General features: G+C 42.5%; 2 protein-coding genes across 9 annotated transcripts in view; one reads left to right on the top strand and one right to left on the bottom strand.

Annotated features, from left to right (window-relative positions):
* Positions 1–19,362, top strand: part of HABP2 (hyaluronan binding protein 2) — a 32,993-nt gene that overhangs the window by 6,851 nt on the left and 6,780 nt on the right. Inside the window, exons 2-15 of one of the 8 annotated variants that reach the window (XM_032694574.1) lie at positions 1,268–1,304; positions 5,250–5,396; positions 6,295–6,420; positions 7,506–7,613; positions 8,042–8,158; positions 8,511–8,630; positions 9,633–9,804; positions 10,227–10,315; positions 10,440–10,665; positions 11,204–11,346; positions 11,685–11,819; positions 13,307–13,452; positions 14,327–14,519; positions 15,488–16,636. In XM_032694574.1, the coding sequence (XP_032550465.1) occupies positions 5,312–5,396; positions 6,295–6,420; positions 7,506–7,613; positions 8,042–8,158; positions 8,511–8,630; positions 9,633–9,804; positions 10,227–10,315; positions 10,440–10,665; positions 11,204–11,346; positions 11,685–11,819; positions 13,307–13,452; positions 14,327–14,503 (1,644 nt within the window). In that variant the 5' untranslated portion in view covers positions 1,268–1,304; positions 5,250–5,311 and the 3' untranslated portion in view covers positions 14,504–14,519; positions 15,488–16,636. Of the gene's footprint in view, positions 1–954; positions 1,167–1,267; positions 1,305–5,249; positions 5,397–6,248; positions 6,421–6,834; positions 7,214–7,505; positions 7,614–8,041; positions 8,159–8,510; positions 8,631–9,632; positions 9,805–10,226; positions 10,316–10,439; positions 10,666–11,203; positions 11,347–11,684; positions 11,820–13,306; positions 13,453–14,326; positions 14,520–15,487; positions 16,640–19,362 lie in introns of those variants that run through there. The other 7 variants (XM_032694575.1, XM_032694578.1, XM_032694572.1 and 4 more) reach the window with 7 other exon arrangements.
* Positions 15,694–19,362, bottom strand: part of NRAP (nebulin related anchoring protein) — a 50,477-nt gene continuing 46,808 nt past the window's right edge. Inside the window, exons 39-42 of the mRNA XM_032694569.1 lie at positions 18,712–18,819; positions 17,753–18,064; positions 17,352–17,504; positions 15,694–16,116 (exon numbers count right to left, since the gene is read on the bottom strand). Coding sequence (XP_032550460.1) covers positions 16,015–16,116; positions 17,352–17,504; positions 17,753–18,064; positions 18,712–18,819 — 675 coding nt within the window. The 3' untranslated portion in view covers positions 15,694–16,014. The remainder of the gene's footprint in view (positions 16,117–17,351; positions 17,505–17,752; positions 18,065–18,711; positions 18,820–19,362) is intronic.

Genomic DNA, 19,362 nt, shown 5'->3' with positions numbered 1-19,362 from the left:
AAGTCAGTGGGAAGGGGGGAGCTGGAGTGTCTGTTCTTCCTGCCTCAAACACAAGAGGGATACAAACGTGCCTGAAGCAAAAACTCATTTATATATTCCAGATAATATTCACAAATGTGAATTCTGAGCTTTTTTTGTTCTGTTCCTTATTCATTGCTTCTGATTCATTTGTTTTTAGTCACAACCAGTGTTGTCTGAGAATGTCTTTCTTCTATATATAATGTACAACTAAACAGGGCATATATTTACAGTTAATTGTATCTGTAGCAATGCATAGGTGCACATAACAATCGTGTATGTATGCTGTCTTTATTATGGCTGCTAAATTGTTTGGAAATATGTTTTCTTCAAAAAAATCATATGAGGAAAGAAGAATAGCAGCTCCAAATCTCCTTCTTTACACCACTGTTAGCGTGTGTATCCTCTTTGCAGGCAGGTAATCCTGTCTGCAGCTGGGATTTAAAACAAGAGGGAAAGCAAATGGAAATCGTCATGCTGGGGATACATCCTGGTGTAGAGTCAGTGTATCTCCTTTCAGACAAACCTCACTCGAACTCTTCAAAGGCTGAGAGCTGTTTTCCATCATCTTCTGTTCCCTTTTGTTGCTTGCCCTTGACCATGAGCCAAACCGGAAAGGCTGTAGCCCCACGTCCAAGGTTCGACACATGGCATTTCCTAATGGAAAGCACCAGAAATATTCTCCTGCATCCAAAAATCCAAAACTCCATAGGCATCAGGCTGTAGACAGCCTTCCAGCTCGGGGGTCCAGATCCCACTGGCTGCACCAGGCATAGGCTCCTGGGCCGTGCTGCAGTCCTGACCTCCACTCAGGTTATGCCACGTACCCTGGCATGTCCCAGCCTCCAGCTTTGTCAGCCAGCTGGAGTGTGGCCCCTGTCAGCATTTCAGAGAAGCTGGATAAACAGCCCATGTGCCATCACTTTGTAAGCTAAGAGGCAATTTAACTCGCTCAGGACAGGTTTGCCCCCAAACACACCAGCCCAGCAGCTTGGGCTGTGTGCTCAGAAAGTCACACATCCCACGTTGATTGTTGACATTTTGTTAATCTTTTGAAAGAGCTCTTAAAACCCAGTCCAGTTAGCTCCAAAGTGGGGAACAACCTTATCTGGATGTCCAGCACTAGGGGCAAACAGAAACTTTGCACTGTAAGCAAAGCTCTGCGTTGGCTTTTGGTTTTTTTCAGAAACTTTTAGGTTTTTTCCAGAAACAAAAACTTTTGGTTTTTACCCTTTATTATCTCATGCAGGCTTCCCAAGTTTCCCTCTGGGTCCACCAAATGCAAGGTAAGTGGTTTCAGTTTCTTCCTTATAACTTCTGAGTACAAAACTTAAAGGCTGGCAACTTGGTTCATCAAGAGCCTCCACTAGTGCCCAGTGCTGAATTTTGCTAACTTCATCCAGAGCCTTACTGAGCTTAAAGTAAGGCCTGTGTAGAAAGTCAGTTTACCTTTGGACAAGTAAAATGACGAGCACTTTCAGACCTGCACAGGTGCTCTATGTGCAGGAGACAACGCTGCATTGTGTCCCCGCTAGGAGTGTGTCTGGCACACTGGAGCCCAAAACAGAGGTACAGCAGCAGTACCAATGAGCAGCTGATCATGGGATTCTCCTAGATCACACCTGCAACTCTCAGTTCTGTTCCAAGCCAGGACTTTTCTGCAACTCTGTGCCTTCACGTGCTTTAGGGATCTGTGGGTGACACAGTGGGTGACAGACTGGAGGAGAAGTCATGGTGCTGGGGTACAAACCTCACAGAAGGATAAGCAGAGAGCGTAGTTGTGGATGAAAACTGAAGGTCAAATAAATGAAAGCTGACTTTCCCTTGCAGCTTACAACTAACCGTGGAACTTATTTCTGCAAGGCTCTGTCCAAAGTGCAGGAAGGTTCAAAAAGTGCTTATAAGCCCATGCATGTAAAAAAATCATTAAAGGTTAATATTTAAAAATCATTAAATAGCATTAAGATGTTTTAAAGGAAAAGTTGTGATGATTTTTGTGTGAGGATGCGTAAATTGTGTGAGGATTTGTACATCCTTTTGCAGCCTACTTGGTCTACGTAGAAGAACTATGTTTTTATTGATAAGTTTAGTATTTTTGCAGGTAAGCTCAGCTCCTCTTTTTCTTGATTACAGTGGATCTTGCATCTGAGTTTATAATGTGTATCTGATGAAGTATTACATTAATTTTGTTCATTATTCTGCAAAAAAAGAGTGTGGGTTTTACTATGCACTCGTTATCCATCTGCATTCCTGTTCATTCCAGTGGCATTTTGGCTTTCAGATCAAACCTGGAAGTCTAGAAACCTTGTAGCTCATACAGCAGTGCTTCTTTCCACAAATCAAGGCTGCTGTTCTAACATGTGTGTAGAAAACAAATTTCCGAATCATTTGTGTGTCTGAGCTCAATATTTGACTTCTGCAAATATTTGGCCCTAGAGTCATACACTTGACTTCAGGGTTTGCACACCTTTTTACACACAAGTTTGTAGCCTTGTGCAAACTGTTTGATTTGCTTTTTAATGGTAGAACATCCCTCTCACCATCTCTCAGTTCATTCCCTCCCTTGTGGTGTACAGTCCTTGCATCTGTCCCTCCACTGTACCTACTCTCTTGCACTCTCCATCCCCCTGCAAGTCTCCCCTCCTTCAGCCATCATGGTCCACCTTCACCCATCATCCATCCCTCTGAGTGAAAAGGTGCTGCAAAACTCCTTTTAAGTAACAACCACAAAACTATTTGAAAGGCTTCTTGGCTTTGTTCTTAGCTGATCTCCCTTCTTTCTGAAGCTGCAGATACTCCCAGCCACAACCTGCTTAGAAGGGAGGAAATACCATGAGGTCTCATCTCTGCAGAAGTAAATGGGGAATATCTCATTATTTAAAGCATAGTCAGGATTTCAGCCTCATAAAAATAACACTACAATAACCTCAGAGCTGGAGACAAAAAGTATTTAGAGAGGTGGTAGGAAAAGTCAGCCTGCTTAAATTAGGCCAGATTTCAGTCAGTCCCCAGAGGTTCAGAGAGCTTGAATAAATGGTGGGTACTTTCTGGTGCTCTTGATGTGTGTTGGCAATAGGCTTTAACTCTGCACATCACTCATCTTGACAACTGCAGTCCAACAAAGTTACCTCGCAATTCAGGTCACCCGATGGCATCCTAATGCATCACTTTCCCACTCGGAACATTAGTCATGACTTGATCCAGTGAAGGTTTTGAAAACAGTGTGACTGCCAGCGTTGAGATATCTGTTCTCTCAGTAACAGAGAGCTCGTGTAAGCTAATGAACAAGGGGATATTGATCAGAAATCCATTGCTTGATTGACAGCACTTGGCAATATGAAAAACTGCAGATGAAAGCTTGAGCAGTTTAAAAGATCACCCAGACCTCAAAGCTGATTTGAAGCTTTAAAAGTCAATCTCTGTCTATCAATTATGGGGGGATTTTTTGTACTACACAGAGGAAAGTTATTCTTTGAAAATTTGCATGCAGGATGTCTAATTTAATTTCATGTAATAGTCACATTGCAGTGACAAATGTCAGATCACTGCTTTTTTAAAGCATGTTAAGGTTTTCCAGCACTTACAAAGAATGAGCACTCTGATTTAGTAATATGTTTAAATCAACCAGGGTATCAGACTTTGTGCTTTAATTATGTGTTGTTTTTACTTTACTAAACCTATGGCTTGTTATGAATAATTAAAAAAATGGAATGGGAGCACTTCTTAAATAAGAGATGTGGAAGCCAAATAGCTATTTAATATCAGAGCAGTGATAAATAAGAAGACATCTTTCAGTTTGGTGTCATATACCCAAGTTAGGGTTTTCTGGTCTTTGTTTTTCATTGCTTTGTGCAGCTGGAGAGGACACAGAGTAGCTGGGAGGTGGGAAGCATCACTCATGTGATCTCTAGAAGCTATGTCTGTTTTGCAGTTTCATAAAGATCTGCTGCACTCTCACATCACTTTGGCTGGTCTCCAGGGCAGTCCCTTCAGCTTCCAAATTCCCACTATCCACGTGGGGGCCAGTGTATCCAAAAGGGTTTGCTGATGACTTCTGAGCCCTTTCCACATACACCCGTAACACCATGACTTGATCACAAAGTCTCTTGAAATGGTAATTGCCAGTCCACGAGGGGGCTGCTCAGTGCCACCTCTTTGACCTCAGCCCTGGCCACCTGAAATGGTTCTTCTTGAGGTGTGCTGGAGGCCAAACTGGCCTAAGATATGATCCAGCCTATCCCAAAACTGCCCCATCAAAGTGGGAGGTTGTGCTCCTTCATATCTCAGAGCCACTAGAAGCAGACATCTTGCAAAACCTGAATTACATCCTGGCCAACTTGGGGTTTACTGCAGAAATGCACTTAAAAATACTCTATAATGTGAGAACAAGTAATTTCATGTGTATTGTTAGTAAACGATTAATCCGTTGCTAAGAAATTATGCCAATGTTACAAAGTCAAGTGACAGTAATGTCATTTCTTAACACCATACTTGTACTAATGATTTAAAAAAACAGAGTAGATGATTCTACAATGACTTAGCAATTTGTGCTCATTTGGGGCACTTATTTTTTCAATACAGTCCTCTCCAGCCTCTGTAAAGCATGCTGGTGTATTTACAGTCTGCTTTTGGCATCCATAACTCCCCTCTTCATCCTTCATAACTTCTAGCAGGTATATTTTTCCATAAAAAGGGCTACCCCATCCTTCAGAATACTTCTTTAAAGCATCTGTGGAATAAAAGTCAACATGCCCCACTAAGATTCTGAAAATAAACAGGAGAAACAAAATCAGACTCCTTCAGACACTTCCTTCAAACTCCAGTCGTTTGCAAAATCTCCTCTCCAACAAAGTGAACTTGCAGGCTGTATTTCAGGCAAAACTTCCTTTTTGTTTTTCTTTCTTAACTACATCACATTAAATTTAATTTTGTTCACTATAGACAATGTCCTTATCTTCCAGCAAGATCCTTCTGTTCCTCAGCAAGGCATATACTTCTGCAACACTTGCACATAGTCAAGACTCGGCTCCTGTGGAAATAATGAGCTGAGGAAAAGGAGTCTTGACTTGACATAGCAATAAATGAGGTGAAACTTTCCCCCTTTTTTTTTTTTCGGTGAGAAACGAGAGTTGGCATGTAGGAAAAAAAAAAGAAGAAAAAAGACAGTTCTATTTTAATATGAAATATAAAACACCCATTGTACAAACGTGGAATTTCTTTCTTTTTTTCAGAAGCAAAGAAAGAATAAAGATAAAGGCTGCAAGTGAATGAATGAGGAGAGAAAACTAAGATAATGCAGTCGATAATCAGTTCAAGGCAGAGCATTATCCATGGGGCCATCGGTCCAGCCCTAGGGAAGAGCTTTTTAAAATGTCTCTGTACGTAGCTTAGCTCTGCTCATTACCATACCTTGTCTTTGAAACACTGGAGTGGCTTCCATCGACAACAGCTGTACCTGTGCAAGGAGCTGCCAGCCCACTTTAATCAAACGATCCCCCCAGCGCAGCTGGCAAAGCTGCAGGTCCCAGCAGGCTCCCATGAGGACACTGGCTTCTGGTGGCTCTGGGCTGGTGAGGGCGAGGATGGGCTCCTCAGCACATGTCTGCTGAACCAGGCCCTCACTCCTTGAAGGGTGTTTTGTGGGCAAGGAGTCACACAGACATGCAGGTGCCTCAGGCTCTCCATGCCCCCTGGCTGCCCTTGGAATAGGACTCTGTGTCCCCACACGCAGCAGGCACCCATGTGCAGGGGAGGGTCTTCCCTCGTGCTGCAGCAACGATGTGCTGGTGATCAAAGCATCTGGACAAAGAAAACCCCTTCTTCTTGTAGAAATCTGAATCTCCTTCCATCACTGCACTGGTACCAGCCTCAGCATCTTCTCTGGCTGTGCTGCCACATGAGGGGCTCTTTAAGCCTATGCCTGCAGAGCCCAGGCCTGCATCCCCTCTGGGGCATCCCAGCTGCCACCACAGGAGACAGCTGAGCAGCCAGGGACCCAGTGCCCTTCCAGAGGGTCAGGGAGGGCAGCACTGAGGCCAGTGGTGCTCAGGGTGCCCATGCTGGGCTGGCTCTAGGTGAGCTCTGCCTATGCCAAAGAAGAGCTGAATGGCACCTTTGGTTCTCAAGATGATGTGGTCTCTAGACCCACCAACATCCCAAATGAGCTGAAAGAGATAAGGACTGTCCATCTCAGGGAATAACTTCTTTTATACCTTGTCTCCTTCCAACAGTTTTGATTCCTCTGTTCTTTCACCCTCTTCTCACCCCACCCTGCAGACAAGGATGATGACTTTGAATACTATGACTCCACGGAAGAGGAGCAGGACCCCAGCCTTCAGCACCATTCCTGGGAGCAAGTGAGCCTTATTGAGACATCTATAGGTGACTTCTATACCATGCCAGGTACCTCTGAGGGGTGGGCAGAGAGGCAAGGAAGGGGTAAAATCCCAACCCTGGCTTGCAGTGTGAGTGTGGCAGGTCTTGGCTGCCAGCCTGCTCTCAAAATGCCTGCATCAAAGGGATGAGTTAGGAAGATCATTTGCAGTGTTCTTCTTTGTATTTCTCTTGTAAGGAGGCTGTGTTTTATCTCCAGGTTTCACAGGATGGATTGTGATCATGCAGAACATTTCTGATTGCTACTACAAAAAAGCACAGGCTTATTTGTCTATAGACACTGTAAGATGTAATTGCTGTTTTCATGGGATATATGTTCTGTATTTATGCTGGGAACCAAATGTAGAGCAGGTTTGTTTTTTTTTTTTCTTTTATCAGTTGCAGGATTTTTTTCTTTTCTTTTTCTGTTTTGCCAAACTTCAGGAGAACAGGAAAGGATCCTCAAGATTGCTCAGGAAACACAAAAGGCAAGACAGGGAAGTTGCCTGTAACATTCCCTGAGTTATCCCCCCGTACAAAGAAAGCAGAGCTTATATTTGACTGTCCCCAGTATCAATTACTCCTGGCAGCCTGGACTGCAGTAGGGAGGTTGAGCACGGTGTAAGGAGCAGTGTGCAAGTGACTCTCAGCAGGCACCTGCTCCCTTGAAGCAACAGCCACCCAGGGGTATTGTAGAGTCTAACAGTGATGCATGGCTTTTCCACAGGACATTCAGCACTGTGTTCCAAACAGAACAATGCCGAATACAGATACCTCCAGACTAAGCACATGAAAGCAGACAGCCAGAGGCAATGCCAAAGAGGCAAATGTATCCCTGAGCAAAGAAAGGGGTTTACCCCATTACAGCTCCATAATAGACATGGTAAAGGCAGCGCAGGAACTGCAGACCCAAAGCCATGAGCTGTTACAGCTTGCAATAAACTCTGCAGCAATTCACACCACTCCTGTGGCTGCTGAACTGATGCATAAGCACAGCACATGTTATACCGGATGCTGTGCCCAGAAAGGCAGCCTTCTGCAGTCAGAAAATGTCAGAAGAAAAAGCAGGTGACAAAGGCTGAGAAGCTGAAAGATCTTCACCCTTACCTCTGCAGACCCATGCCTCTCTGACCCCTGCAAGAACGGTGGTAGGTGTGCATCCAATGGAAGGGACTTCAGTTGTGCCTGCCCCAAGCCATATGGTGGGACCACATGTGAAAAAGGTAATGGCTCTTTGGCTAACCTACACTTTTTATTTTGGCAGTTAATGTTGCTTTTACAGCTTTATAAACCCACTGTTTGCTGGGCTAAGGGTTCTGACAGCCCACAGCAGTCATGTTCATAGATCTTATACTTAGTGCCTTGTCCAGACCAAAGTCTGTCTGGATAGCATCCAGTAAAATGGACTTCAGGAGTGCAGAGACTACTTGTCTATCCCCTGCCAGGTAGGCAGTGGGGAGCTGCTTATTGGTACCACAGATATTTTGCCATAAATATCATGAACATGAAGAGAAATTGCAAGTCCACACCTGTCAAATGAAAGCTTCCTTGGGGCACCAGGAGAAAGCATCTTCCCATGATCCCTGCAAGGGCACAGCTCCTGTGTACACACAAATGCTGATGAAGTACCTTGTGTCTCTGTTTTCCACAGTGGAGGACATGTGCCTGGACATAAACTGCCGCGTTGGTGACTGCCTGGTTCTATTAAGCTCGCCTTATTTTCGGTGCAGCTGTAAACCTCCATACAAGGGATCGTTCTGCCAACACTGTGAGCGCTCAACAGGACAGTGAGAGAATTGTGTTGGGGACTGCACCATGGCTGGTCTGCAGTGGGAAATCCCTTGCAGCCCACTGCAGAGGGTGGTGCTGCCCTAGTCATGCAACCTGAGTCTGCCGCAGCTCCCACCTGCGGGGCTGGCCAGTGATGAGTTATGCTTGGTTTGCAGGGTGGTGGTTCAGTCACTGGTAAAACACCCAGTGCTGGGCATTTTGCAAGACTTCATAAGAACTCAAAGTCAACAGGCTAAGTGGGAGCTCTCTCCAGTTTCCATTGGGCATGTGAATGGCTGCATAGTGTTCAGCAGATTAACAAGGCTGTTCTGTGTTTTCCGCATTGACAGCATCTAAGCAGTGCAGTCCAAACCCTTGCAAAAATGGAGGTACCTGCATACGGAACAGAAAGAGATCAAAATTCACCTGTGAGTGCCCTGAACCTTTCAGAGGGAGATTCTGCGAGATCGGTATGTCACGGCTCCGGGGGAGGGGGTAGGGGAGAAGCCTCCAGACAGCAAGGGCTGGCTTCACCCTGCAGCCAGACTGACTGATGCTGTCACTACCCAACTACACCTGGGCACCGACGTCCTTGGGGAGAGGGTCGGAGGAAGAGGCTGACTTGGTAAAGGGGCTTGAAACAGTTCCCATACTGGTGTTTTCCAGATGTGCTTTGGCAAGGTCCCACTTGGTACCTTTGGTAAGGTACATAATGAGTGAGCACGCATTTCCCAGAGGTTGCACATGTCACATGGAGAAGAAATATCAAGTTTTCCTTAAACACTTGAAATCTGATGTAGTGAAGATTAACGCCTGTGATTCCACAGGCTGAGGGAACTGCTTCTGATGGGTGGCCAAGGGTATGGGATTACCCCAGCTTGCTGCACAGAGAGCCTTCTGCCTCTGCAACATCACTGTGGGCACCACACCCCACACAGGTTTCCAAGGAAAAGGATCTTTCTCTTGCTCTTTTAAAAGTTGATTGCACTTCAAACTCCATCAAACCCCATGTACCACTAAATACTTCACGTTGCAGGTGACTTTTCCTTCTCCTTACCTACAGGTTAGGTTTACAGCCCCATAACCTTCCTTTTGGCACATAATTTGCCCTGGCATGATAGCAGCAGTGTGCCCACTTCCATGGGATCTGCCTAGTCCTACTTAGAATCAGTTCCTGCACAGACAACTCGTGGAGGGATTCTGCTTTGAAATTAAGATATCTCTCAACTGCTCAGTCTTTACCAAGCAAAGAGATTTTAGGCATTTGAAGTAAATCAAGCTAAAAGGTGGACAAATGCCAGGACATTGGTCTTATTTCTGGACTGTGTACAATAAGGAACATCATTACTTGGCCCAGTAGGTTCTTCTGATCCTCCATAAAATTATTGTAGGACAAAGAAGGCAACAGAGAGACCACTTTGGGCAAGGAACAACACAAAAGTCATTTTCATATGAGTATTGTCTTCCTACAGGACCAGATGATTGTTATGAAGAGGACTCCTCTAACTACAGGGGAAGAGTGAATCAAGCAGTAGATGGCAGGACCTGCCTGAACTGGAATTCCCACCATCTCTTGGACTTCCCTTTTAATGCCTTTATGGAGGATGCTGACTTTTATGGCATTGGTGATCATAATTTCTGCAGGTAATATTTTGAAGAAGTAGCTGTAGAGATCTGTATCAAAGAGAGCACTGAGGGCAAACTGTTCATGAGTTTGACAAACTGATGATGTTAAGATCTCACATCTTTCTAGACACTGCCTCATACCAGAATGTTAGAGATGTCTTCTCTGACTAAACTGATGTGTGGCTTCCAGAAGCAGCCCTTTTTTCTTTGAACCAGTCTCACAGTTTTCTTATGGTTAAGACAGGTATGGGGACAGCAACATGGAAGAAGGCCCCCCCTTCATCTCAAGTATCTTTGTCAAATCTTAGGAAAGAGTATCTTTGGAAGTCCAGATCCTATGGGAGCATGAAACTGCTCCCCTAAGCATCCTCAGCTCCTTCACTGGTTTCATGGAGATTCCCCCACTCCTGCTGGCTGATTCTCTCACCTGTTCCCTTCAGGAATCCTGATGAAGACGAAAAACCCTGGTGCTATGTCAGAAAAAATAAGGAAGTAGATTGGGAATTCTGTGATGTTTCACCCTGTTCAGGTAAAGAATTAAGAGTGAGCCACTTGGCAGTGCGTAGGTGGTCCAGAGCAGTGGGTACTGCTACTTAACTCCCCCAGTCTAATATTATCTCTGCATTATACATCTACTGTCACTTCCAAAACAGATGTAGAGCCAACAGACCCACCTGAATCAAATGAAATATTCGAAACATGTGGACAACCAGAAGTTCATGGAACACTCAAGAGGATCTATGGTGGATCCAAGGCTACAGCTGGCAAACATCCCTGGATGGCATCTGTGCAGACGAAGACTCCAGATGGGAGTGAACATTTCTGTGGTGGAGTGCTAATTAAATCATGCTGGGTTCTTACTGCTGGGCACTGCTTTGAGTAGGTACATGCCCTACAATTAGATTAGATAAGTGTATAAAAATTAGAATCAGAATTAAGTTCTTCAAAACAGTCAAAACATGCATTTTGCTTTCAGTTGTCACTGTGTCAGCTAGCTTTAAATATTTCCTTCGATATTTGCATTGAATTTGTTGGAAGCCACCTAGGAAACAGATAAATTACATTCTGGAGATCATTCCAACACAGATAATTTTAAATACGCCCAGACAATATCCAGCAATTGTACTCCCATGGCTCCAGCACACCACTACTCTGCCCTAAAATGAAAAGAAAAGCATGTATGTGCAGCTTTAAATCTCTTTATTTCACGATTGCAACAATTAAGAGCACATATATTTTCCAACACCACTGCTTTCCTAACTAAGCCTTCCTATAATGATCTTAGGAAACCTTCTGGCCATGCTCAACAACAGGAAGCAATATCTTGACTGCCTGGTACTGAAAGTGCAGGTTTTCACCACAACTGATAAACAATGTCTGTATGTAATTTACTTTTTTTCTTTTTTTTTTTTTTCAGAAACGGGAAAAGAAATGTCCAAGTAGCCCTTGGAAAGCAAAACCTCAAGAAGAAAGAGCGTCATGAGCAAAGATTTGATGTGGAGAAAATAATTGTACATGACGAATACAGCGACAGAGATGGTGTCCCATACAATGATATTGGTAAATCCCTTTCACTGAGTACTCACGTGTCTCACCTCCAGCCTCAGTTGTTTGAAGCTGTTTGTCTCCAACTAAAATTCTCATTGAGACTATTCTCTGGAAATAATTAGGATGAATGTGATCTACGCCCATTTGAATCTTTGGGATGTAAATTGTAATGGGCAGGCAGAAGTGACTCTGTAGGAGGAGCAGAACAACCGGGACAGGTCCAACATGGAGTGCAAATGGAACGTGGGGTACACACAGTTTTGCACGGGGGTGTGTCACGGGCTGGTAACAGTGGTTAGGGGTTAAATGTCGCCCCAAATACTTTTTGCTGTTGTTTATCTCCCCTCCAGCGCTACTTAAATTGAAGCCAGTTGATGGTTACTGTGCAGTGGAAACAAAATATGTGAAAACAGCCTGTCTCCCTAACTTCTTCTTTCCCGCTGGTACTGACTGCTTCATTTCTGGATGGGGCGAGACAGAGACAGGTATTTGTGGGCTACCTGGATTTTGGTGAGCATTTTGGTGCCAGGGTGGGCTGGTACTTTCAGTAGCAATTGCCAGAACCAAATGTGAACTTAGGCCCTAGTGAAACCATGTCATGGAATTCAAAAGCTAAAACATGCCAAAGAAATTACTCATTAGCAGAAATCTCTGCTAAACCAACAAATCTTTCAGAGGCCTGAAAAAATTCCTGATGCATCTTTTTGCTTGTCAAATGACTCACTATGTCATGGTTTCTTCTGAAGCCAGCAACAGAAGCAAGAAGGTACCAAGAGAGGCTATTGTATAGCTTGTGTGTTTCAAGATTGGACCAAGAAAGACTTTCACGTGGTTTTCCAGCCCATTGTGTCAGATAAAGCTTTTCAGAAGCAGCATCTGGATCTTCAGATGTACTGAAAAATAAAAAAAAAAAAAAAAATCCAAAGCTTTTCAAGTTCAACCAGCTCTATCCAAAACCTTTCTTGCCTGCAGTAAATCCTAAGGGACGAAATTACTGTTCTTAAAACAAAAGATAATGGCAATTTTCTAAAAAATGCATTTTCTCATGTTCTGATTGATGTGCTGCTGTAAAGCAGCAGAAGGAAAACATGTCACTGAGGCTGCAGTAAGTGTCCTAGTGCTTTGTGACTGATGCAGTCTGATATGATACATAGGACTAAATTCTCCCTTCTGATATAACTCCCATTGAAGTCTACAAGAGACAAGCATGTTCATTTGATCAGAATGCACCAACAGAATTTAAGGGACATTTTTTAAAAGTTCCAAATAAAAAGTCTTCCTTATAAAGGGTACAGGGAAATTTATTTTTTTCCCCCAACAAAAAGTATCAAGTACCCTGTACGTGTTCAGACTAGATGGTTCCTTCTTTGAGCACAGCTATTATTAGCATTTCAGGAAATCACTGCAGAAATGGAATATTTCCTGAAACTGAAGCAGAACCAAACTTATAAACTACCTTTAATTATCTACAGATGTAGTGCTTTGAAACTCTGGCTACTGCCTTTAGATGTCAAGTTATGTCTTTAGATTCACTGTAATTAATCATTGCCCTTAAATATTGTATGATTTTCAGTTTTCATCTGTTTCATTAGCTTGCATGTTAAAACATCTAATGACACCAGTCTGAGAAGTGCTGAGCAGCTCAAAGTCCCATGGGGACCTGTGGGAGCTGCAGACAACCAGTACCTTGGAAAAGCAGGATTGCACGGGTAGAGCTGATTGGAGCTAAATTCTGAATACATGACTTTGCTTTTATTCAGGCAACAACTCGGTGTCCTGAGGGAAGCTTCCAGCCCCCAACTCTAACCCTTATCATTCTTGACAGATAGTTCTTTTCTTCCCAGGCTAGCACATGCATCCCCCCTGCTCTTCCCCATCCCATCTATATGGCAAGGAACCTCGTATTTTGAATAAAGACAACACATACAGTACTGGGAGGAAAGTGACTACTTTTTTGGTGCACATCCCATAGGTAAACCATCTGATCAGCTGTTAGATGCCAGGGTCAAACTAATTTCACAGAGGAAATGCAATGAACGTGAACTACATAATAACTCACTGGATGAGAGCATGTTTTGTGCAGGAAAACTTCGAAAACCTGGAATTGACTCTTGTCAGGTTTGTTGCCTTTTCTGTATTAGAACACTAATTTTCTGTGTGAAGAGTCAGGCTGTGCAGAGTAATAGCTTTGGCAGGGTGCTGCATGTGTGTCTGTTTCTCACATCAATGTACATCAACAGCCTTTCTTCAATACACTTTGAGATGTACATCCCCAGAGCTGATATTGCCACTGTCACCTACAGGCAGATCTATGGAAGCTAGATACCAGCCTGGAAAGTTTGGCTTCTGAGACAGTTCATCATAATAACCTGAAAACTCACCTTTTTTTCCTCAAGTTTATTATGGGTTCTGCCGTAAACACTAATTCTAATCTGATTTTCACTATCAGAGCTAAGACTTGCAGGAAGTCAGTATTGATGTTTCTTCTCATTACAGCTGGCACAAATGGGAAGCAAGTTCATTCTTATACCATTGAAAGGTAGGGAAGAGCTTGAACAACACTTCCAAAGGTGCAAACTACCATTGTAAAGCATATATTGCAATAGAAATCACAAATAAACCAAAAATTAGACCAACCAACCAACCAATTCAGAATAAGTCTATTTGAGGGATATGAGACAGATTAAGGTTTCATTTGTGCCATCTTTATCGTTCTGAGTTCAGGCTCTGAATGCCTGGTACTTTCATGCCTGGGAAATTTCATGTGACCTTGTCAGATATATGTCACAGACTGGAACAAACAAAAACTTACATCCAAAAAGTCTGGTATCATTAGACCTAGTTCCAGAACTGCAAGTCTACTCAGGGATTAAGCAGTATCTGATGATAAATCCAATAGGTAAACAACATCATTGCAGTTTCAAAATTTTATGATGAGAGAGAAGCATTCTGATATTGCTTCATGTTTTGAACATGTGCTTTCCTTCAACAGGGGGACTCCGGAGGCCCATTGACTTGTGTGGAAAACAGCTCCCACTACGTATATGGCCTTGTGAGCTGGGGTGATGGCTGTGGGTTAAAAAACAAGCCAGGAGTTTATACCCAGGTGACAACATTTCTCAGTTGGATTAAATCTACAATTCAGGCTGAGTCAAGGTTACGTCATTAGGAGAGAATGACAAATGGTAAGCTGAAGGTATTTACTATTTTTATCAATTCCCCAAATACCTCCTCTTTGACCAAAGATATTTCTGATATTTTCTCATGGCCTACACAGGGCATCCTTCACCACCTCTGTTGTGGGCTTTGAAATAAGCCCACATTTTGTAACAAAAGAAATCAGAAAGTAAAGCTGCTCCAGTTCTTCCTCAAATAAATCTGAGCCCCTAATATCAGTCTTTCTAATTCTGCTTTTCAAGCCATGAAAATTCTGCAGGCTCAGCTGCTGCCAGCCATTCCCTCTTTCCCTTATGCTTCACTTGAAGATGTGTTTTTTCTACACTCATTGGACTCTTACACCCCAAAGCTATTCATGTGTGCTCTTAAAGTCAGTGCAATTTTTCACAAACATAAAAATCACCGTGTTCATGAATGCTGCCATTGGACTTATCTGAGGAGGGAGGATCAGAGAGAATTATTTTTAAAAGTACTTTGGTAGGGCAAATAACCACAAATTCCATCAGTGATGCCTTCCAGATTGAAAAAAAAAAAAAAAAAAACAAACCCAACTTTCAATATAAGAATTATCCACTTTATTCCAGATTAAAGGATAATTACTTACTAGGCTTCAGATCTACAATGGTATATGTGCTTAACAATATCGGTGAGACCTGGTGACTACTAAATGACATTAAAAAAATTTGGTTCAAAAGCTATTGGATAATATTGAGGTTTTCATAAGTTTTGCATATCAAAACTGTGTAATTTTTGCCCAATAATTCTGCACAGCCATATGAAAAACAAGGGATTGGTATCAAATCAGTATATAAAGAATATGCACATTTGTGAAGAGTCAATTCTTTAAAATAGTAATGTCCATCTCATTTGAATTCCAGATTTTACAACGTTCTCTAAGCAGCTACCTAATCTATCAATAGCTACCCCTATTGTGATAATTCCTAAAATAGCAGTTTTGATTTTTTTGCTTTGGAAGGTTTGAAAAAGACTGAAGAACTAATTGTGATCTGAATACATCCTGCTAATCTAGAGCAAATTCCCTGATGTCTGCTAGAAGACCTGACCTTGGCTAGTCAGTGATAACTCTGCTCCCGCTGGACTTTGTCTCGTTCATATTTTTGTATTCTCTTAGGTCACCGGCGCCAATAATCCAGGAACATAAAATTCTCCAAAAATTATAAGTATGGAATAAGATTCACACAATTTATTCATTAGAAATTATTTCGTATTCTACCATCCATGGTACAAAGCTGAGCCTGCCAGTCACCTAGTACTAATTTCATTTACAGCTTCAAATAAATAGCAGAATCTGTAATACATACAGTGATAAATCATAAAGTATCCACACAAAATAAAATTATGACTTATAAATTGCAGCATTTGGGTTGCATTTTAAAACAAAAAGTTCTTAAATGCCATCTACTGTGTTTTCCAGAAAACTGGAAAACCTACAGGATTTTCAGGGCAAGATGAAAATCTATTTATGTTATGTCATGTTTCCATTTACTTCTGATACAGCTGCATCTGCCTTCTCTTGAATTGCAGAATTTCTGAAGCATCAGGGTTGACTGCGACTTGCTGAGATCTTTCTGTCTCCAACTGGTCCTGTAAAATCATATCCAAATAGATTGTGAAACCAGCCAGTGGACAGAAGAGGTCTTTAACTATAATTCTATAAAAATATTTGCATATTAAAAATTGCCACAACTGGCAAATGAACAAAATCTAAATCACTCTTCCGCGCTGAGTGAATTTCTACAGTGGAGAAGTGCAAAAAGTGGATCTGTTCATGTAAGTTAGATACCACACATACCAAAGGACTAAATGTGCTCCTAATTTCTAATTTGAGCCTAAATAAAGAGCAAACCAGAAAACACCTGAGTTCCACATGGACTGCACACCTGTAGGTTTCCCTTGGACCATCAAATCATTATCATACCCAGAACTTAAGAAGATACTGCCTGTAGTTCCCTCTGCTTGCATTACTCAACCATAGTTTTCATTTATTTCTCGAGTAACTTTTCAGATGGAAATGCAAATCACGGATATCCACTGTTTCTCTTGAGCACGATTATTGTTTGACTTGTTTCCAAAGTTAAAAATTAAATGAAACAAGTATTTGAAATGCGGTGCTTCTCTTTTATTGTAACTTAATGCTTCCTAACTCCAAGGGCTACAAGGTCCCCCTGTATGGACTTCTGCTTTCTAGTGCTGGGGTACTGCACACTGGGAGTCATTCCTGTGGAGGTAGGGAGAAGGAAGCCTGAAAGATTCCAGTCTGTAATTTCTTTAATCTTGAGCTGGACAGAGGTGGAGGAGGGGAGCATTCCCTCTTTGCAAAAAGCCTCCCACAGCACACATTATGCTGTTAGGAATCTACACTCAGTCTGTCAATATGGTTGCCAGTGGAGATTACATGGCATCACATAATTATATTGCAACACATGGTGTCCTACTTAAATTAGGAAAAGAGAAGGGGGCTTGCACAGGGAGTTCCTTCCACCTCTACTTCTGCTTTCCACAGAGGTACCAGGACACTCGGAGCTCTGACAACATTCACAAGTCAAGGGAAACACATCCCATCACATAAGTAAATCCCATTCCATGGCATTTCCTAGTCCCTACAGTAATTTCTCAGCCATGACACTGCTGAATTCCCTTGAGAGGTTCCTTCAAATTAATATGTACACTATGCCACAAAGCATCATGAGGGAAGTGTACCTATCCTGTTCAAACAACAGAGAGAACTGTAGACGCCAGGGAGCACTCAAGAGTATTAAACAGGATGTGCGCCCATAAAGAACAGAGCTCTTGGGATTTGTGGGGTTTACTCTACTTACAACTCCAGGTCTATACTGAGCAGCAGCACCCTGCAATCCCATCTCTCGAAGGTAGGCCAGCTCAGCAGCTCTTCTTGCCATTTCCACCTTGTGAGAACCTGGGGGAGTCCAGCCAATGCCTCTGAGCCAGTTCAAGTCAGACTTGTATTTCACCTGAGAGAATGAAACATACCCCAGTCTGTATTCGTTTTGTTGAGCTCTAATCAAACCACACGCCCTGGGTATTCAAGAGAGAGCATATAAAGAACAATAGAGTTGGTAATAAACAGATTATTCATTTTTAGCAAGTAGATTGTAGTTTTTTCAAGAGCTTGATGTTGTTGATAGGTAAGTTCTGCAAAGCACATTGCCACACACAGCTCCTAGCACATGGAAGGACCACGTCACTCAGCTGTACTTACATCACTCTGCAGCTTGTAGGCCTGCTTTGCATGTTTCACATTTAGCTGCTCAGGATCACAAGTGTAGTGGTGCAAAGGCTGCCTGTAGTTAACGTTGCTTGCAAGCTGCTGGCTTCTTTTGGCATGGAGGAATCCTGGCTGGTTGAGGTGACTCTGGAACTGTCCTCTGTTTTGGGCGTAATCACTCCTGTATTGGATGTCACTCTGGAGTTTCCCCACTCTGAGGACATGTCTGATTTTGGGATCATCACTTGCACTGAGGAATCCAATTTGCTGGCCTCTGTCTCTCAGGAAGGCTTCTCTGTATTTGTACTGCAGGAAGTGCAGATGAAAATCTTGTTTTCACATTCAGATTACCTTCAAATTCCATTACTGTCCCCTAGCTATCAATCATGCTTCCTGCAGTGCACAAAGACCAGGGGTTTGATATCAAACTATATCTCCTAATCTTACAAGATGCTTTAGAAGAATGACCTTTTTGCTCATTTTTAAAGCAGTGGAAAGACTTAGGGGGGGCAAAATGCTCAAAAGCAATCAGAGATCCCCTTATTGTTGCACTCTTGGGCACACCCAATACACAGCTCAAGCAATGAAGCTCCTTCATCTTTAGCTTTCTTGCCTACTGTGATCTTCCATATTCAAAGATGACCCACTTTATTCTAGACCACGTTTTAACTATTCATAGCCTAGTACCTATTTTGTTTGACTACATCATAATATGGCTCCTTCCCAAGAAAAAGTCTTAGGACATGAAAGAGGGCAGCCTGGTATTGGACATTATTAACGGTAGCCTTTAGTTGGGAATCTTTACACTTAACCCTAACCAGTAAACAGTTTCACTGGATCACCAATTTTCCACACCAGAGCAAAGTTCACTTATGTCAGAATTCACCCATTTTTATAGGATGGGATGGCATGGGAAGAGGGCTGGGAAGTGTTTGAAGAAGAACAATTCTTACATCACTGGCAATCTCTCTTGAAGCCTTTGCTGTCTGGAATGGGATGGCATCAATTCTAAAATCATAGCCAGATGCCCTTGTCTGTTCCCAAGATATTTTATACAATTTCTGTGTTGAAAAGAAAAGAACAAAACAGTCATTTCCCCCTGCAGTTTCTTAAACACAGTCCCATAACTGCAATAATAAATGTTTTATCCTACTGGGCTTATTTGTATCAAGAGTCATCACTGCCATCTCCAAGGTTTTGATCCAGTTCTATAGTACTTCAACTTCTTTTCTATTCACCATAATGATAAAATGCCTCATCTGAAAAGTGCCACCAGGGTTTCCTTTTGTACTTGAATGTGGTTGGTTTTGATGTGATTTAATTTCTATTAGAAACTGTGATGCATCAGTCACATCAATATTGCATTGATATTGCCCTTATTCTCTCTTTTGATGCATCCACTCGCAGTGTCTTGGGTTTCCTGGCATCATAATTTCAATACCAGTTATTTCAAGCTTTTCAAATGATCCCTGTCTCTATCCCCAGCCACATGTGGCTTCATTAACTCATACAGAATAACAGCCAGTTCTAACATATTTAATGTGACTTTGAGGATGTGTAGCACATTTACATCCTGAAGAGAGATTGCTCTAGATTTGGTTCCT

Source organism: Chiroxiphia lanceolata, chromosome 8 (genome assembly GCF_009829145.1).
Source record: "Chiroxiphia lanceolata isolate bChiLan1 chromosome 8, bChiLan1.pri, whole genome shotgun sequence".
NCBI lineage: Eukaryota > Metazoa > Chordata > Aves > Passeriformes > Pipridae > Chiroxiphia > Chiroxiphia lanceolata.
Note: the sequence above shows the minus strand (reverse complement) of the source record. Positions and strands in the feature narration are given on the sequence as shown.